This window comes from Falco rusticolus, chromosome 6, assembly GCF_015220075.1.
Source record: "Falco rusticolus isolate bFalRus1 chromosome 6, bFalRus1.pri, whole genome shotgun sequence".
Lineage (NCBI taxonomy): Eukaryota > Metazoa > Chordata > Aves > Falconiformes > Falconidae > Falco > Falco rusticolus.
This window is the reverse complement of record NC_051192.1, coordinates 71686647-71703161: the sequence shown is the minus strand read 5'-3', so window position 1 is coordinate 71703161 and position 16515 is coordinate 71686647. Positions and strand designations below refer to the sequence as shown.

At 41.8% G+C, this 16515-nt stretch overlaps 1 protein-coding gene across 2 annotated transcripts in view; it reads right to left on the bottom strand.

The window, feature by feature from the left end:
- The window catches only part of AGPAT5 (1-acylglycerol-3-phosphate O-acyltransferase 5), a 60439-nt gene extending 44388 nt beyond the window's left edge, over window positions 1-16051 (bottom strand). The window contains exon 1 of one of the 2 annotated variants that reach the window (XM_037391175.1): window positions 15555-16051. In XM_037391175.1, the coding sequence (XP_037247072.1) occupies window positions 15555-15773 (219 nt within the window). In that variant the 5' untranslated portion in view covers window positions 15774-16051. The remainder of the gene's footprint in view (window positions 1-15554) is intronic. The other variant, XM_037391174.1, reaches the window with a different exon arrangement.
- Between the last annotated feature and the right edge of the window lie 464 nt (window positions 16052-16515).

The following is a 16515-nucleotide window of genomic DNA, read 5'->3' as shown; positions in this document are numbered from 1 at the left end:
TCTTCAAAGTGACTCCATTCACCAAAACCTGAAGTGCTATTTGGAAGGTTTACACGCTTACTATCACCACTTCCCTAGTCTGGACCATCTGGGAGTTTTATTAGGAAGATCTAACTAATATTCAGAACTTGATTAATATAATTTAGTATGCCAAGTCTTGTATTGATCCTTACAAAAGGTCTCTACAAGCATCTCTGGAAAATCTACCCACACCTCTGTTCACCTGTGATACTGGATGGGTAATGCCTTGTATTGTAATGCTACGCAAAACCCACACATAAAGCTGTATGTTTTACACTCATTCTCTTCCTCTCCTTTTGAAAATGCAACTGCAGCGCTGATCATATTTTGTTTACAAGGCGAGAAACCTGATATTGGCAAACTGAGATAGTCAGTAAATTTGGGAACAAGACCACAATAAATTTTAACTGAATATTCTTTGCAACAAGTCAGTTGACAAGTTTATTCTGAACAGTATCCAAGTAATTAAAACAAGATTTTGCTGCAGGAGTAGTTTTCTCATTAAAGTTCCAGGAGAATTTATAACCTTACTGCTGACACTCCAGGTCCCACACACCAGTGCAAAGTAGCAGTCAGAGCATCTGATCTTACAGTTCTGGTGCAAAAATTCCACTGAAATAAAAAATTATCTTCCTAATCTCACTTACGGAATTAAAGCTTCATTTTTCAAGTGTATATTTTCTTGGCAGTGTTATGCACTAGGCGCAGAAGCACTGTTATCTTTAATTTCAAGTTAAGACTCCACTATGCAGTTTCTGGCAAAGACTGTTTTAGAGGAAGGGAAAAGGCCCAATACAACAAATCACTAAACCAGAAGGTCCTGAATGCTGCCTGTGCTTTTTTAAAATACAACAAGAACAAGAGGAAAACAAAACCTGCCCTTGACACTGTAAGAGCTACCACACACAAGAAACAGGGTTTGAAATACAGTTTATAACTTCAATTTGTAAAAATTTCCACTTTAGTGTACAAAGTCAAAACCTCAGTGTAATCAGACCCACAATTCAAAGCATTCACTTGTGATTATTTTATTAAGTTAGAACAAATATTAAGGATCATTCCCTTAAAAAAAAAAGTAGCATTGTGCCTGCCAAATGTAACAGTTAATCTGTTTAATTTTTTATTTCAGTAAAACTGGATCTAGTTCACTTTTTAATCCCAGAGGAACACTCACTCATCGTTACTGTAAGCAATGTCAATGTACAACATTATGTCTTACCGTAACAGTTACATGTTACATGTAACAGACCAAAATCTTTTTACTCATGATAAAACAGTCATACCGTTGTACAGAACTAAAAAAAAAAATAAAATAAAATATTATTTCCCCCATTTATAATTAGTTCTCATTAAACACAACAAATGGATATCCTATTTCAAAGCAAAGGATGGAATGAGAAAATCTGGAAATTCTATGTTGATCGCTCAGATGGCTCAGCCTAAGAGGATGCAACAGCTTTAACTGCAGCATCATCCACTTCAGCACTGCCCATTTCATTATCTGAAGAAACGGCTTATTACAATTCATGATAGGCCAGCAAACAGCTACTCAGATATTAGACATTCACAGGTAAGATCTGAGAGCTACAAACTTACGATACAACTGTTACTATAACCAGGTAAGAATGGCAACTTCTGACCTACATTCTCTAGAGGCTTCCTTAGGTTTCACAGAAGACACCTACTCTGTGGGCAGCCACACAGCTCTCCTCCTGAGAACAAAGCACTTTCACTTTGTTTTTTTTTCTGGAAATTTTCATAGACTTTACACAATATAGAGGGCTAACAGTTAAGAGCTTTGAATCCTGCAGAAACACTGCCCTTTTCCCTTCCAGATGATGTCTGAAGAATTCACCTGCTTGTGGATAAATTGGGAAAGAGTCCCATCATGGCAAGCCTTCAATTTCTGGCAGTCCGATGCTTTTGGTAAACCAGAGCACCTATGTATATTATAGCTGCAGAAGGAAATTACACAGTACTCTCCTTCGTGGTCTCCAGAAAACCTCTGATTCCCTGCTGCTTTTTGTAGCTAACTTCGCAGAATCCCCTGCTGCAGGCACTGTGCAGTCTCTGGCTCCTTCTCAGTCTGCTGGTGCAGAAGAGATCCGGGGACCACAGTGAAGGCAAGCACTTGAGTGATTTACCAGGGACAGCAATGCAGAAGAAGCAACTGCCCACAGTGCCAGCTTGCGTGCATGCCCCTTCTGAAGCAACCCGAAGAGATCACGGTAGCCAAGACACTCCTAGTCCTCCTCAGAACAGTGCTGTTCCTGGGGTCTGCTGAGCACCAGGGGGGATGGTCTTCCTCTCTGCAGGGCACTCACCAGCCAGCACCAGGGAAGCAGTGCAGGACATGCTTGGGAGGCAATTTTCAGTTTCAGAAGCTAATGTACCTAGTGTTTCAGATATTTTATGCCGCTTTCCAAATGCCACAGCATACATACATCCCACCTATGTATCAGCTTTGAGAGACTCTGAGAATTTAAGTGTCCTGCCTGCACAATGAAGCACAGGAGGAACCTATTCAGTTGAATAGGTGCTGCTTTGTGGTTTGTTTTTTTTTTTTAAAGGCACAATTAAGTCAAGAAAAGAAAACAAAAAGAAGAGCAACACAGCAAGCCAAAGTAAGCAGAGATTTGAGGGAAAATATTTAAAATACAGATTTACAGTCTAACATTACAAATGTTACTTGGGTACAGAACATTAAAATGTGTGCTTTTAACCATGTTTTGGTTGCTTCACAGCCCAGTTCACAGTAACGGGTAATACAGTTACTGTTAGTTTGGGTCTTTCACAGCTGTTTACATAGCAGTGCTGTCAAACTCAATTCAGTGAGGTCTCAAAGAAAACTCGATGCTATTAGACTCCCTTCTGTGGGAAAGCCAGTACCCAGCTTCCCTGGATGCCATATACCAAACCGTTCACATGCTCAGGAGGTACAAGACACACCTCAGAGTGCTGTGGCCAGAGTAAGCCCTGATTCACTGGCAGGAGGTTACAACTTCTGATGAGAGAATTTACTAATTCAGTGATCGGCTGATCTAGGCATGAAAATAGCAGCTCCTGGGTAAGCTGGTATTTCAGATTCCCTAGCAGTTTCTTCCAGTGCAACACATTAAACTATGGCCCTACTAACATGGTAGGTCAAGTAGCAACATAAAACAGTCCTGCATGGCAGCCACACCTGAGTTAACTTGTAGTTTGCATAGATTTTCATTGCAACAAGGTTGATACTCCCAATTTAGAGGTTGAGTTTTACTTCCTGCTTATGAAATCTGTACATACCAAAGAAAATTAAACAGAACATTTAATCGTATCCTAACTACATCAGCTCAGTAAATAGGGCCATGACAAAAATAACTCAAGAGATACACTATCAGAAGACTGCTGGCAGGTCAACTGGCAAGCACATCAAACCCTAAGCATAGAGATTACCTTTATATGATAATCGGATGTGGCTGATAACGGGAGCAGTTCAGGAACTGACCTGCAAGCAGATCTGGCACTTCTGCTTTAGTGGCCAAAAGGCAACACAGCTAGATACTGGTGGTAAAAACTAGGGCCATCTCATCTGATGTCCTATCACATGCCTACCAGGCACACTCATTCTTGGGTCCTTACAGGACTTAACCCTCCTCTCTTCTCTGTTCAAAGAAACTAGGTGTGAATTGCAGAATGCTCCCATCCTTGCTGTTACTTCAACAAACCCGATATGCACAGGGACACTGTGCAGAGAGCATTCTGATCAGGAAAAAGTCAGCTTTAGGCACAGGCAATAGCAACTGGAAAGAAGCATAAAAGCAGTAGGATAGCAGCAGGAGAACATTCCTTCCCACTCCTGGAGGAAGAGAGAAGTAGAACATACAAGACATCAACACTTCAGTTAAAAAACACCATACAAACTTCGTATACTCAGCTGTCCCCACAACATGCTCTTCTCTCCATTTTGCTATTTCTTCATGCCTAGTTTTATAACTGGGACCGCATGATCTTTGGGACAACAGCGTCATTTTTAGCTGGGCACTACTACAATATGAGTGCTTATTAAAATCAGTAGTATCCCTCATATGTTTGTTAAAAAGTCTGGATATAATTTTGTGGTGAAAGGGTGGAACTTGCATCAACAAACCACCAGAAGCAACTACCAGATACGGCTTGTGAAGTCAATGTGTAACCCTGTGCAAGCTGACTTCTGCAGCACTGCTGCAGGCATCTTATGAGAAGTTGTTTAAATTCTGTCTTCGTCTAAAAACCTGCCTGTTGACACAACCAGTCCTTTGAGCTTCTAGAGAAAGTACCTCAGATCACAGAATCTATTTACCCTGTTTGACAAGAAGCAGGCTCAAGACAGGATACAAATGGGTAAATTGTACATGGTGCTGACAAATTTCTCAGGTTTTCAGATGTCCTACTATAATAAGAATTTCAAATGTTTCTTTTTCTTTACAGAAGACAGAAGCACTTTTATTCACATTTAACAGATACGGGTTTCACTTGCTTACAGCATAAGGAATATAAATAGAACAGGAGACTTCTATGGTTTAGGTTTTAGTTGCTTTTTCTCTAGATCTAAAAAATGTTTACCATTCATTATCATTTTTCTCAAAATACCTTTAGAGTCAAATACAGTTTTTAGGTAGTGGTTGTATTATTGGTCATACCTCGTAACCTCTTTAGTTAAAGAGACTATCTGCTCAATACGTAACTGCACAAATCTGAAGTCTGCTGCTCAGGCTGAGCATCAAACCATAAAATCACAATGCAATCCATTTTACTGAAGCAGAGAGTTCAAATATTCTGCAGCTATGTGTTTCACTGGGGTTTAGTGAAGAAAACCACTGCCAAGAGACTGAGCTCTGAAGAATGTCGAGAAGATTCCTATATGTAATTACATTTTATTATTTTTAAAAATCATTCAACTGATTGAGCCAGAAAGCAGAGAACTTCAAGAAGCAGTTACTCCATTTTATTTCCTTTTTGTTAAGAAGACTATATTAGCAACCTATATGGATTATGCAGGACTGAACCATACCATTTGATGTTAAGTATCAAGTGTGTACATTTTTGCTTTCATACTAACTTTTAGTCTTATGGTCTAAATTGACAAACTTACAAACATGAGTGGTTCTCCTTCATTCAGTGGCACTAGCTGCATGTATAGAAGTGTAGTTCTAATGATGACTGTAAAGGCTTTACAGTTTCTAGCTCAATTAAACATAACTGACCCCTGAATGAAGGGAAAGGTCCTTCTGGAAGAATCAGAATCACTAAAATCTTAAAAGAAATGTGGTTACCTTGGAAACTAATGAAAACATATTAATATTTATAATAAAATTCATAATATCTATGTCAGTAAAAATACAGCTTTAGTCTTTTATTCTGTGCATATTTGACTACTTTCTGTATTTAAGCATAAAAAAGACTTGCAAATATTTAGGCTATAACACATTAGTTGCCTTATTTTCTAGAATTTTACAACAAATTAAATAATTTTCACTGCAGGCAGGCTGTCTGAAGGAAAATCCTGATAGTTTCAGTGCCGGCAGCTTATTGAAGGAAATCAAATAGACAGCAATAACTACCACACTTACATTTTAGAGCAAAAGCTCAAAGAGTTTCACATAGAGAGGTTAACTAAAAAGTACGTACTCAGAATGCCTAGTTACTGCAGCAGGCTAAATGACGCCAACATTCCCTGTTACTCTGAATACTCTAACAGGATTACTGTAATTCTAAAAAAAACCCCCAAATCCAAAAAAACCCACAACCCTGTAAAAGGAAGGAGACCTTTATCAACAGATGCACAATATTACGTGTTTAACCAGGCTAGTTCTGTTTTCAGTGCCTGCCCGCCTGCAACTTTCACAGATGCTGCTGAGAGGACTTAGATGTGAAGGACTGAATCCTACAGCAGTGTTACGCACTTTTCCTTACAGCCCTGCCCACAGCCTCAGGTGGCGATTTTGAGCAGACCATTACTAACCATTTTATTCATACCAGTCTACCATTACCTCAAGAGTGATGTGTATAGTTTCGTAAGTTCTATTTAGAGGGTGATTCAGGTGGTGATTATTGTTTAGAGAAGGGGCATGTGGTAGAGTAAAGAGGTTCTGGGAAGTATCTGTAATAACTGGAATATCCAATATGAGCAAAAGGCTAATTTCAGAGAATAAGTTTTCACAATACCAAGTATGTCGGGGCAATTTAAGTTAGTTTACGCTTATTTAAACAGTCTTAGACTAGATTCAACAAAACCTCTGGTAGATACCCATGGCACATCAACCAGAAGCAGGAGCTCTTGGCTTTGAGGGGAGCTCAGTGCTGCAGAAGGGGATTTACAGAATCTCTGATTCTGAGCCTGCCAGCTTTGAGTTGCCACAATTTAGCTCACTGAAAGCAGATGCAGATTTTAAATTGTATCCCACCCTAACACACTGCTCACTGCTGTCAGAAGGTGCATCTATGGAGTGGGGATTCTCTCTTCTGAAAACAAACTGCCAAATCACCTTTTTCAAAGCAGCAGTGGAGACGTGTATGAAGAAAGAACTGATGCATCCTGTAGGCTGAGTTTGTGCTCCAACTCATTAAGTTAAAGAGAGGCACCATAATATTTATTCCTTTTTGGGTTTGGTTTGTTTGTTTAAATAGAAAAAAAAAAAAAAAAAAAAAAGAGCTAAACCTTTTATTGAGGTCCCCAGTCCTGCCAGCACATGTTCAATACCATTTGACAGTACTACACACATCTGTATTACTTAACTCTTTCAGTCCTGGTGACAAAACATGAACATAATGTTAAGATTCTGGCATCTAAATTCTGAATAAAACCTATTTCCAGTGTCTAAATAATTTACTGGATCTTTCTGCAAATGACTTGCTTTTGTTAACAAAGCAGTTCTACAGCATGGACCATGGAGCAGCCCACAATTACAACCAGTGACCACTTGCGAAAGTCAAAGTTAGAGCATCCAAATACCTTTTATTATAAATCACCAGTAATTATATATTTTTTACAAGTACTGCACGTATTTCCAATATATATAGCACATGTGAAAGGAGATTATTTATAAGATGAGATTTCAACAGCAGGGCTTTTCAGAACATCTGGCATCTTGCTATTACACAAAACCTGAACATGCCTTCTAGCACAAGAGTGGAAGGAAGTATTCCACCTGTTTCATCAAGAAAGAAATTGTTCCCCCTCATAAGCTTTTGGCACCTCTGAAGATCTCTTCTCACAGATTTCTGCAATTTCCTTAAAAGAAAGGAAAAAGCGACCCACATTTAATGTAGCTATTGTTTACTTTATTACTCTTCTGTAGTGGAAAATACATAATGTTCATGTCCCATCTCATCCACCCCCCAAAAATAACAGCTACAGTGCCTTGGTACATTAAGCACATTCTGGAAATGCTATCCCTTTGTACACCCCAGGCCAGCCAGAAGCAGGAAACCGCATGGCAGTTTGCAGTGTTCTTCTAGTTAGTGCTCTTTATAATAGGCCCTTTGCTTCTAAATGCCAAGGACTCCAAGGAGTTGATTGTATCTCTGTAATACTCTTAGAAGCATTTGTATCAAGTACAGGCAGAACTGGTGTGAAGTTATCAGCGAGTCAACACGCAAGGGAAAGGGATGATTAGGAAACCTCTGTGTCCTGTGATTGTGGAATAAGGTTTTTGAAAGCTCCTACACACATAATTTTCAGTAAGTATTTAGAATTTAAGCACTATGGACTTTCAAGGTGAGGCAAAGGAATCATTACACAGCAAAAGAGAACATGCAGGGAGGTATGTGAGCTAGCTGTAACTAATCTACCACCAGACCTGAACACAGTGAACTTGAATCAGCTTTGAAAAACAGCCACTGTTAAAATCACTCTAATATCTGCGCACAACCACAGCCTGTGAACGAGCCAGTTCACCTGCAGTTTGCTTGTGACCATGCACTACATTCCCTTATGCAAAAACGAAGCAAGTGTTCCCTCATATTTCCAAGTAGCATTAGAAAATGGGATGGCTTAACTCTTCAAGTCTGAAGTTCCAGAGGAAAAATTACTGCAACTACCACAATACTGTTCAAAGTCACCCAAAATAATTATTTTTCTTCACATCTATTATATGCCCAAATATAGATTCAACCAAGTAACACAGGTAGCTAATTTTACATTTAAAAAAATCAAACTAGGATAAACTCTGATTTCCTAGTCACACACTGAGGAGCTAGTTATAACAGGGAAGACGACAAGTAGTATGTGACAGAAATGAAATGAACAAAAGAAGAAAATAATTTCCCTGGGTTTTTTATCACAAATCTCTTCACAGCATAAATTCAAATTGACAGAACAAAGATTAAGGAGTATTTTTCCCCTGAGAAAATTATACTTCCTCATAATTGTAATGTCAAAATCCCTGACATCTGAGCCTACTTCATCTAACACAACTAAAACTTAAGAAAAAAAGGATACCCTGTAAGCCTGAGGTAAATAGTTTGAAGCAACTGGAGTCAAACATTTAGCTGCGACTAGAATCTTCTCTTAGCAAGAACAGTGTCTGATGGTAGAGTACCAGGAGAAAAAACCTCTCAATTAACCATCATCCTTACATAAAGTACCTGGACATATTATGTAAGCAGAAGGAAAGGGCATGGAAGAGCACTGTAAAACTCCATGGCCCAGTATCTACCAAAACACAATTAAATGCAAAAAGGGAAAAGTATATAAAACTCATGCAGGTTAAAAAAAATAAATACAAAGAAGTGGTTTTAGAAAAAGTGATAAATACTATTTGTATCTTCAAATGTAAGAAATTATTCAAAATCAGGACAATTATATTAAGAATGGAATATACTAAAAATCTTAAGATATTAAAATTAAAATATATTTAAAAGACAATTCAGGAGATTGTAAAACTTACTGACCAAATACATGGAATCTGCGTTTTTAAGTGCATTCAAACTTGCCCTTTGACTCCTTAGCTTTTCCTACCTGACAAATGCTCGACTGTTTAGGACTTTCACAAAATATATGTAGCCAACTTCAAAACGTGAACATACATACTACTTCTAAACTGCAGACTGCATTAGATAAGGCTGACATAAAATTCAGATTGTTGTGACTTGCCAATTAAATAACACATGCTAGGCAAATCTCTACACAAAGCTTCTAATTTATGAACCCAAACAGCAGTTTTGGTTTATGTAGCTGATACTCAATTTTTAAAAATGCTAACAGACCTCAGTTTCAGTTTATTGGTTTTATTTTTCATATATTGGGCAAGAGGTTGGGGATGATCAGGACCAGCACCAAATGCAGACCCTCACCATACTAAATTTCCTCCAGAAATTTGGCCCCAGAGCCAAATCTGCAGCACAGCAGAACTACAGCTGATACCCCAGATAAACTGGAGTCATGAAGGACTTCATTTTCACCTTCCGAATGACAGCCAAAGGCAGACATAACAAAAATGAAGATTACGCAAATATATATTTTGCAATAACTGAAAAAGTAAGAGCACAAAGCTTACACACCTAATGTAGCTATTTTTGCTGCCTCACACCACAGTTGAACGTAAGAGTCCAAAATTAGGCATCCATCCCAATTTGAAAGTGGCATCCCTCAGGCTTAGCAGGCATCACTTAATTTCTGCCACAATAACACACAGGACTTTGTAGTATACTATACAAGACATATGCCTGGAGACAGCTGTGCACTGAAATCTCTAATTTGATGAGCCAGGGTAAACCACCTTCATGGAGCCAGTATAACTGCAGAAAAATTTCACCGGACTTCTTTCAAAAGTTTACTACACAAAAGTGATTCACTTCACTATGTTCTCCAGTTTCTTTTCAATCTTTGCACTGCAGCAATCCCCAAATTTCTATCACTCCCCCAAGACCTTTATTTCATTATTTCTACCATTGCAAATACATGGCAAGTTATGATTATCTTAACCTCTCTGCATGCCCCACAGCAGCTAACAGTTTCACAAAGCACCAACATGAGCGGGGTACTGACAAGAGTTGCTGCTGCAAGCTGCACTTTCCGAGTTCATTCCATGCAAGCCCTTGGAGGCTGCTCAGCTACCATCTGAGCTTGGAGGTTTGCCTCACATGCAGCTCTGCACATTCCCACTCAGCTCCCATACCATCCAGTACTCTCCCACTCCTGAGCTACCAGACTGGGAGGAGAGCTCAGGAAACTCAAGCACAGGTTCATAAAATCAGGCTCATGCCAAAATGCAACTGCCAGCACTTTCTTTCCAAACACAGCTAGAGAAGGGTGAAAAGTGACTTCTTTTGACCTTCTGGTTATGGCATTTGCCAGGGAAATGGGTCCTCACCTTGGGGGACTCAGACCCCGTCCCTCACATCTACCGACAGAAAGCACCTGGAAGACCTTCATCCTGCCTTGCTGAAGTCTGGTTATGATGCCTCCTTCACTGTGGAGAGGGGAGAACCAGGTTCCTAAGAGATGATAACCTGCCTCATCAACAGCAACGAGAAGTATCTCCCTGTGAGTATGCTGCAGCTTGGCCATTATTGACTTGGACTGCCTCTTGTGCTTCCCACCTCCACCTTGGGCCCTCCTGAATTACCTGTTGGATGGCTGAACAGCTTCAAAAGGGAAAGCAGGGAGCAAAGGTAACCTTGCCTGGGAAAGCTTCTGTCCTAGGAATAGAAATGGGCAGCAACCCTCACCTCCACTGCAGATTGGCCAGTAGCTAGAAGACTATCTATCCCAAGCTCAGACACAGAGCTCTCCTCACAGATTTCCTAGGAAGCCAAGACATGAAGCACAGCCCAGGCTCTACTCCACTGAAAAGCACTGTCAAGAGTTCAGCAGCATTGTCTCCTCAAAGTTCTGATATGCTCGAACCCCAAGTAGTTTTCAACCTAGTGGAGACACAGCAATTCCAAGCCTCAATATCAATCCAGAAAGCACACTGCATTGTTCAACAGGGATCTCTTGTCCTTCCTAAAATTAAGAAATACTACAGCTCTGCTAAACAACACCGAGGTAGCTTCTGATTCTCACAGCCCTTCCACAGTTCCGTAATGACAATGAAAACCAGAATTTCATAACATCTTTAATGAAAGCACCACTTCCAAAACCTGCTATTCAGCAGGAAGTGGGGGTAGGGAGGACAGCTGACACAAGCAGTGAGCAAAATCCATGCACATTAATTCACTCATGGATTTTAATTGTCAAAACCTTTCAGATGGAAAATGATCCTTTAGGAAGAAGTCCGAGTGATGATTTCTTTATTATTTCTTCACTGCCACTCAATACAAAATATCAAACACAACTACAAAAAAAAAAAGTTAAAGAACACTTAGTCCTCATCTGATCTGAAATGTGCACAAACCCAATAGGCATTAATTTCATCACCCTGACAGCAACTGGGATAAAATTCTAAGGGTCACAGAAGGAAGACAGCATTCATCATACTGAATTACTAGTCCTTTCAGCCCTTCAAACATCCTAATCACAGGCATATTTGCAGTCATTTTGGTTTTTGCATCCTATTAAGATGCAACTGTTTATTATCTGTATGAAATGTAAGCGATCAGACTTCCCTAACACAGTAAAGACAAAAGCAGTAACACAACCACAGCTCACAGCCTACTTGAAGATTTAGAAACCTGGGGCCAAATGAACTATTAGTACAAGCAAATGCAAGTCTCTGAAGTGCTTGAATTGCACCTGTTTCTGTCAGTGACTGCTTTGGCTCATCGCTGATGAAATTAACATCCCCTCCATAAGACTTTCTACTTACTTTACACAGAGTTCAAGCATCTTGTATACATTCTTCCTAGAAAACAGCACTGTAGCACTTCTGCAGCTTGTAGCAGGACAGGTGGGAAGCAACACAACAGCATTTGCATTAAAAGCAACACAGGGCCAAAGCAGGGACATTTTCTCTATGCCAATTCCCAACAGACTACATTTACAGAATTTCATTACTAAGAGTTTATAACCCTGGAGATTGTCAAAGAGCACTGTGACAATGCCACATGTGGATTACTTCTATGTATTTATAGCTCCTTAATAAAATTCATGGATATCTGCTAACCTGCAATTGCACTAACGAACTTACAGAGCATTATAGGACTTCACTTTATAGTCATACTGGCTTTGTCCAGTTTACCTCACTGACAGTACTGGCTATGAGCTGCTTTTTGTACTCTACATACTTGATCTTTGATCTTCTACAACCAGCTCTTGCACGACAGTCAGCAAAAGGGCTATTTTTGGCAATTCATTAACAGAATTCTAATATTATTGGAAAACCTAAACTGATTCTATCTTAGCTGAAGTTCTCTTAGGCTTTGTAAAACAAATTATCTTGGTGGAAAAAAACAGGTCTGACCCAAAATTTTAACAGGGGAAGTATGAGCCACTCTCTAGAACATAAATACTCAGCAAGGGTTCACAGCAATTATAGTTCTGTAATTATTTTAGATCTCAAGTCAAATACTTAAGAGAAAGGGAATTATTAGTCTTTCAAGATTTTCTGTCATGCAGATGAGGTTATCACCTTATTTAGTTACATTTCACAACTGAAAAGAATTTGCTAAAGATAAAATGCCTTCCCAGCATGAACCAGAGCTTTTGTTTTCATAAACTTGGTTAAAAATGCTCAAGTCAAGAAGAACAAAAAAAAGAAGAAAAATACAATTGTGCATATGGTCATGAGCAGGAGACAGATTTACATATTTGATGGCCTAACAGCAGATGACTTACAGATATACATCACTTCCTGACAGCTAAATACAACATAAATATAGATACATTAGTATTTCATTCAGTCAAAAAATAATCTACATTTATGACCAAACCCAACTTTATTCTATGAAGGCCCCACTCACATTACTGGGAATTTCAGCAAAATTATTATTTTAAGATCAGACTTCTCAAAGTCACAACTGCCATCATATTGAAAAAACACAAATATTCTAAGCGTAACAAACCAAAGAACGCCAACTACCTAACACTGAAGACTTTTTATGTATGGTAAGATGGTGGCAGTCACTTAAGGCTTTGGTTCGTAAGTCAGTTAAGCAACTGTATAATCCCAATGACTTCAGTGAGACTCCGCAAGAAGTTCCAGTATTCTGATCTCTGAGGTTGTTGGCCTCCATTTATCCAGTTATAAAAAAAATCCCAATATACTTCAGTCAACTGAATAACAGACCTGGAGGAGATGCTGAATGCCTCCCTCCCATGGCTACTACGATGCCTTAATGCTGGTAAAGCCCTACAGCTGCCTTTATGAAACCACACAAGTTACTATTCTCGCACTATTTTGTGGGATTAAGTTATAAATTTAATGCTACTACACTTCTGTATCTAATTACATGCCTTAAAACAGCAAATTCACAGTAGCTCTCAGGTTACCATCCCAGTCTCAAAGTTGGACACGTGCTTAACTTTCCATTGAGTTTCAAGTTTTAAGTGCTCAGTGTTTGCAAGAGTAGGTCTGAAAGGATACCCTGTTTCTTCTCCTTAAACAAGTGGGGGATATCTTCTAATTAAACAACACATGAATTTTAAGGATCCTGCCTCTTACCTCTCTACACTTGTATCATATTTTCCAAGTTTTTATTTACTTTTCAGTCTCAGTTACCACTTTACTTATCCTGTGACAATATGCCACATTGATTTTGAGGACTCTTTTTGTTAGTTATCCTTTATTTCAGCTTTGCATGTATCATCTCCTCTTAACATAATTTGTTGCTTACTGTGACAAAGCATCTCTATTTTAATACTGTCCTAAAAGACCACCTGTACCATTTCCTACCATTTTTTTTTGGTGTGTGGATGACGTTCTGTCAATGCAATAAAAACAGAGGTCAACAGATGATGGCTGCCTTTTTGTTTCTTTTTGTTAGCATTTTCCCTTCTGTACCTTTATGTACATTTTTTTGATAAAACTTCTCATCAGAAGTTCAAAGTGGTTGCTACTCTGTGCACACTATGGGAAATTAGAGAAATTTTTCTATTAGAACTTACATCTCGAGTTTTGGCTCTCCTCCTTAGAGTGGGTTGAATCAAACTACTATACTGCTGCTTTCAGCAGCTAATGACCAAGACGTGATATTACACATGAAGATACCTGCATTAACGATGGTACATAAAAAAGAAGGCAGATAAAACATCAAGCACTTACTCTCTGAACTACTGCTCTTTCCTACCTTTTTTATCTTTTTTCTTTTTTTAATTAAAAGAACAGATATGTACATTGCAACACCCATTAACTAATTTGGAAAAGAACAAGGGTGAAGTTACATGAGTTACAAGCTGGATCAAACACTAAAAATACCACTAAAAGAAAATCTCACTTCCATTTTGCATTTTTTTTATTTACCCTGATGTCAAACGGTGAAATTCTTCTATCTTTAGCTGGCTTTGGGGGTTTGTATGAGAGTCGGTATGAAGTGAGGCCTACAACCGCAGCTCAAGAACGGAAATTAAAGGAAACCCAGCCTGACCTTGTAATAAACACTTCATAAGACTGGATGAATGCTTTAGTGTGAATATGAAGAAGGGCATATTTGTACCTGCTCTGACACCTGCCAGTCAACATGCAAGCACTTGTTATTCTTTACTCTCAAGCACCTTCACCTGATACTAACTTCAAATACACTGCTGTATATTCAGACGACTTCTGAAAGTCAGGTTTAGTCACAGTAAGCGCCTATCATTTACGTAATTATTTTTCCATGTAGAATTAAAAGCCTCCTTCTTTACTTTTAAAATTACCGACCGATATGTTACCTTTCAAACATTTAATGCTTTGTGAGACAAGTGAAGCATTATTATTCAAATGCAAATACCCCTCTGGTCACAGAAGAGAGGCCTCCAATTCCAACTGAGTAGCCTGCAACCTCGCACTTCAGCGTCTGAGCCACTGCATAATCACAATCCATGGCTGGCCCAAGAACAAGGGCCAAGGAGTGACAGGGGATGGAGTGCGTGAAAACTGAGAAGTTGTAATAATTTAGAGGTTAAGTAATCTATTTATTGATAGCTTGTACGTGGATTAAGTACAATTATAGTTGGTTAGAGCTTTCTCATCTGCTGCCAATTTAATACTACGGACGCACAAGCCAGGCCACAGGGTTCAAGTGTGCAAGGGAGGCTGCCATTCAATGCTGACAGAGCACGACCGCTGTCGCATCCTTTCCGTTTCCCCGACCTGCGAAATGAACACAACACCAGAACTCCATGAGAAGCATCACCAGAGGCGCAACAGCGGCTGCGAAGCGAGACCGTCCTCTGCGGCGGCGGCGCCCCCCGGGACGGGGCCAGGCCCGGTCCGTACCTGCCGGCGGCGGCTGCTTCCTCGCCGCCGACCTCGCATGGCGGCGGGCGGGCCCTGCGCGGCGCGCTGCCTCCGCCGGCCAGGGCGGCCCGAGGGGAGGGGAGGGAGGCGAGCCGGCAGCCCGGGGCCGACACCACCGACGGCCGCTGCCCAGCGGCTGCTGGCTCCCGGGGGGCACGCCAGGCCGGAGATCACCCCCCCCTCCCGGCTCACCTGCACACCCGTGTAGTTCTCGAAGAAGAAGAGCACCATGCTCTGGTAGATGGTGTACAGGCGGTCGTCCACCTCGCGGTAGAAGCGGGCGGGCAGCACGGCGGAGAGCAGGCGCCAGGCGCCCCAGGCCAGCACGTAGGTGGGCGCCGTGCCCATCATGACGGCGGCGGGCAGGACATAGCGCATGGAGTAGGTGTGCAGCACCAGCGACAGCAGCATCTTCCCGCTGCGGCCCCGGCCTCACCGGGACACCCACATGGGCAGCACACTCACACGCAGCCCGGCGGCCCCGCCGACCGCATCGCCCGCCGCGCCGGGCTGCCCCGCCAGGCGGGCGGGCGGGCAAGCAGCAGCGGCGACGGCCGCCGCCGGCAGGGAGACGGGGAGGGAGACGGGCACGGGAGCGGGCACCGGCTCCAGCTTACGGCTCCCCCCGCGCCGCCTCCACCACCATATTGCCCGGCCGGAGGAGGAGCCGCGCCGGCAGGAAGGCGGCCCCTCGGCGGCCGCGGGGGGACTTCCGGGGCGGGCGGGGCGGCTGCGGCTCCGCCTCGACCGCGACCGGAGGGGCCGGGCCCCGCCCCGCCGCCGAGGCCGCCCGCCGCCGAGGCCGCCCGCTGCCCGTCACCCGCAGGCCCGGCCGCTGGCGGGGCTCCCCCGGGCAGACACGGGGCTGCGTCCCCGTCCCGCTGAACCGGCTACTGCAGCTCCCCGGGGCGGGGGGATGCGGGCTGCGCCCTCGTGCTCTGGTGGAGCTCGGGAGCATGCAAAATGGTAACTGATGAGCTGCAATTAGCGTTAATTTTAACCCAGCATCGGTTAGGAAAAAAATTAGTTCCCCCTCCACATCCCCCGCCTTCTGCCGTGAGTCCGAAGTGGAGCGCTAAGAAAACTGCGCTCCCTTTTGCCAGCTACCGCCACAGCGCTGGGCAGGCCCCGCTCCGCGCCCCAGCTGTGACAC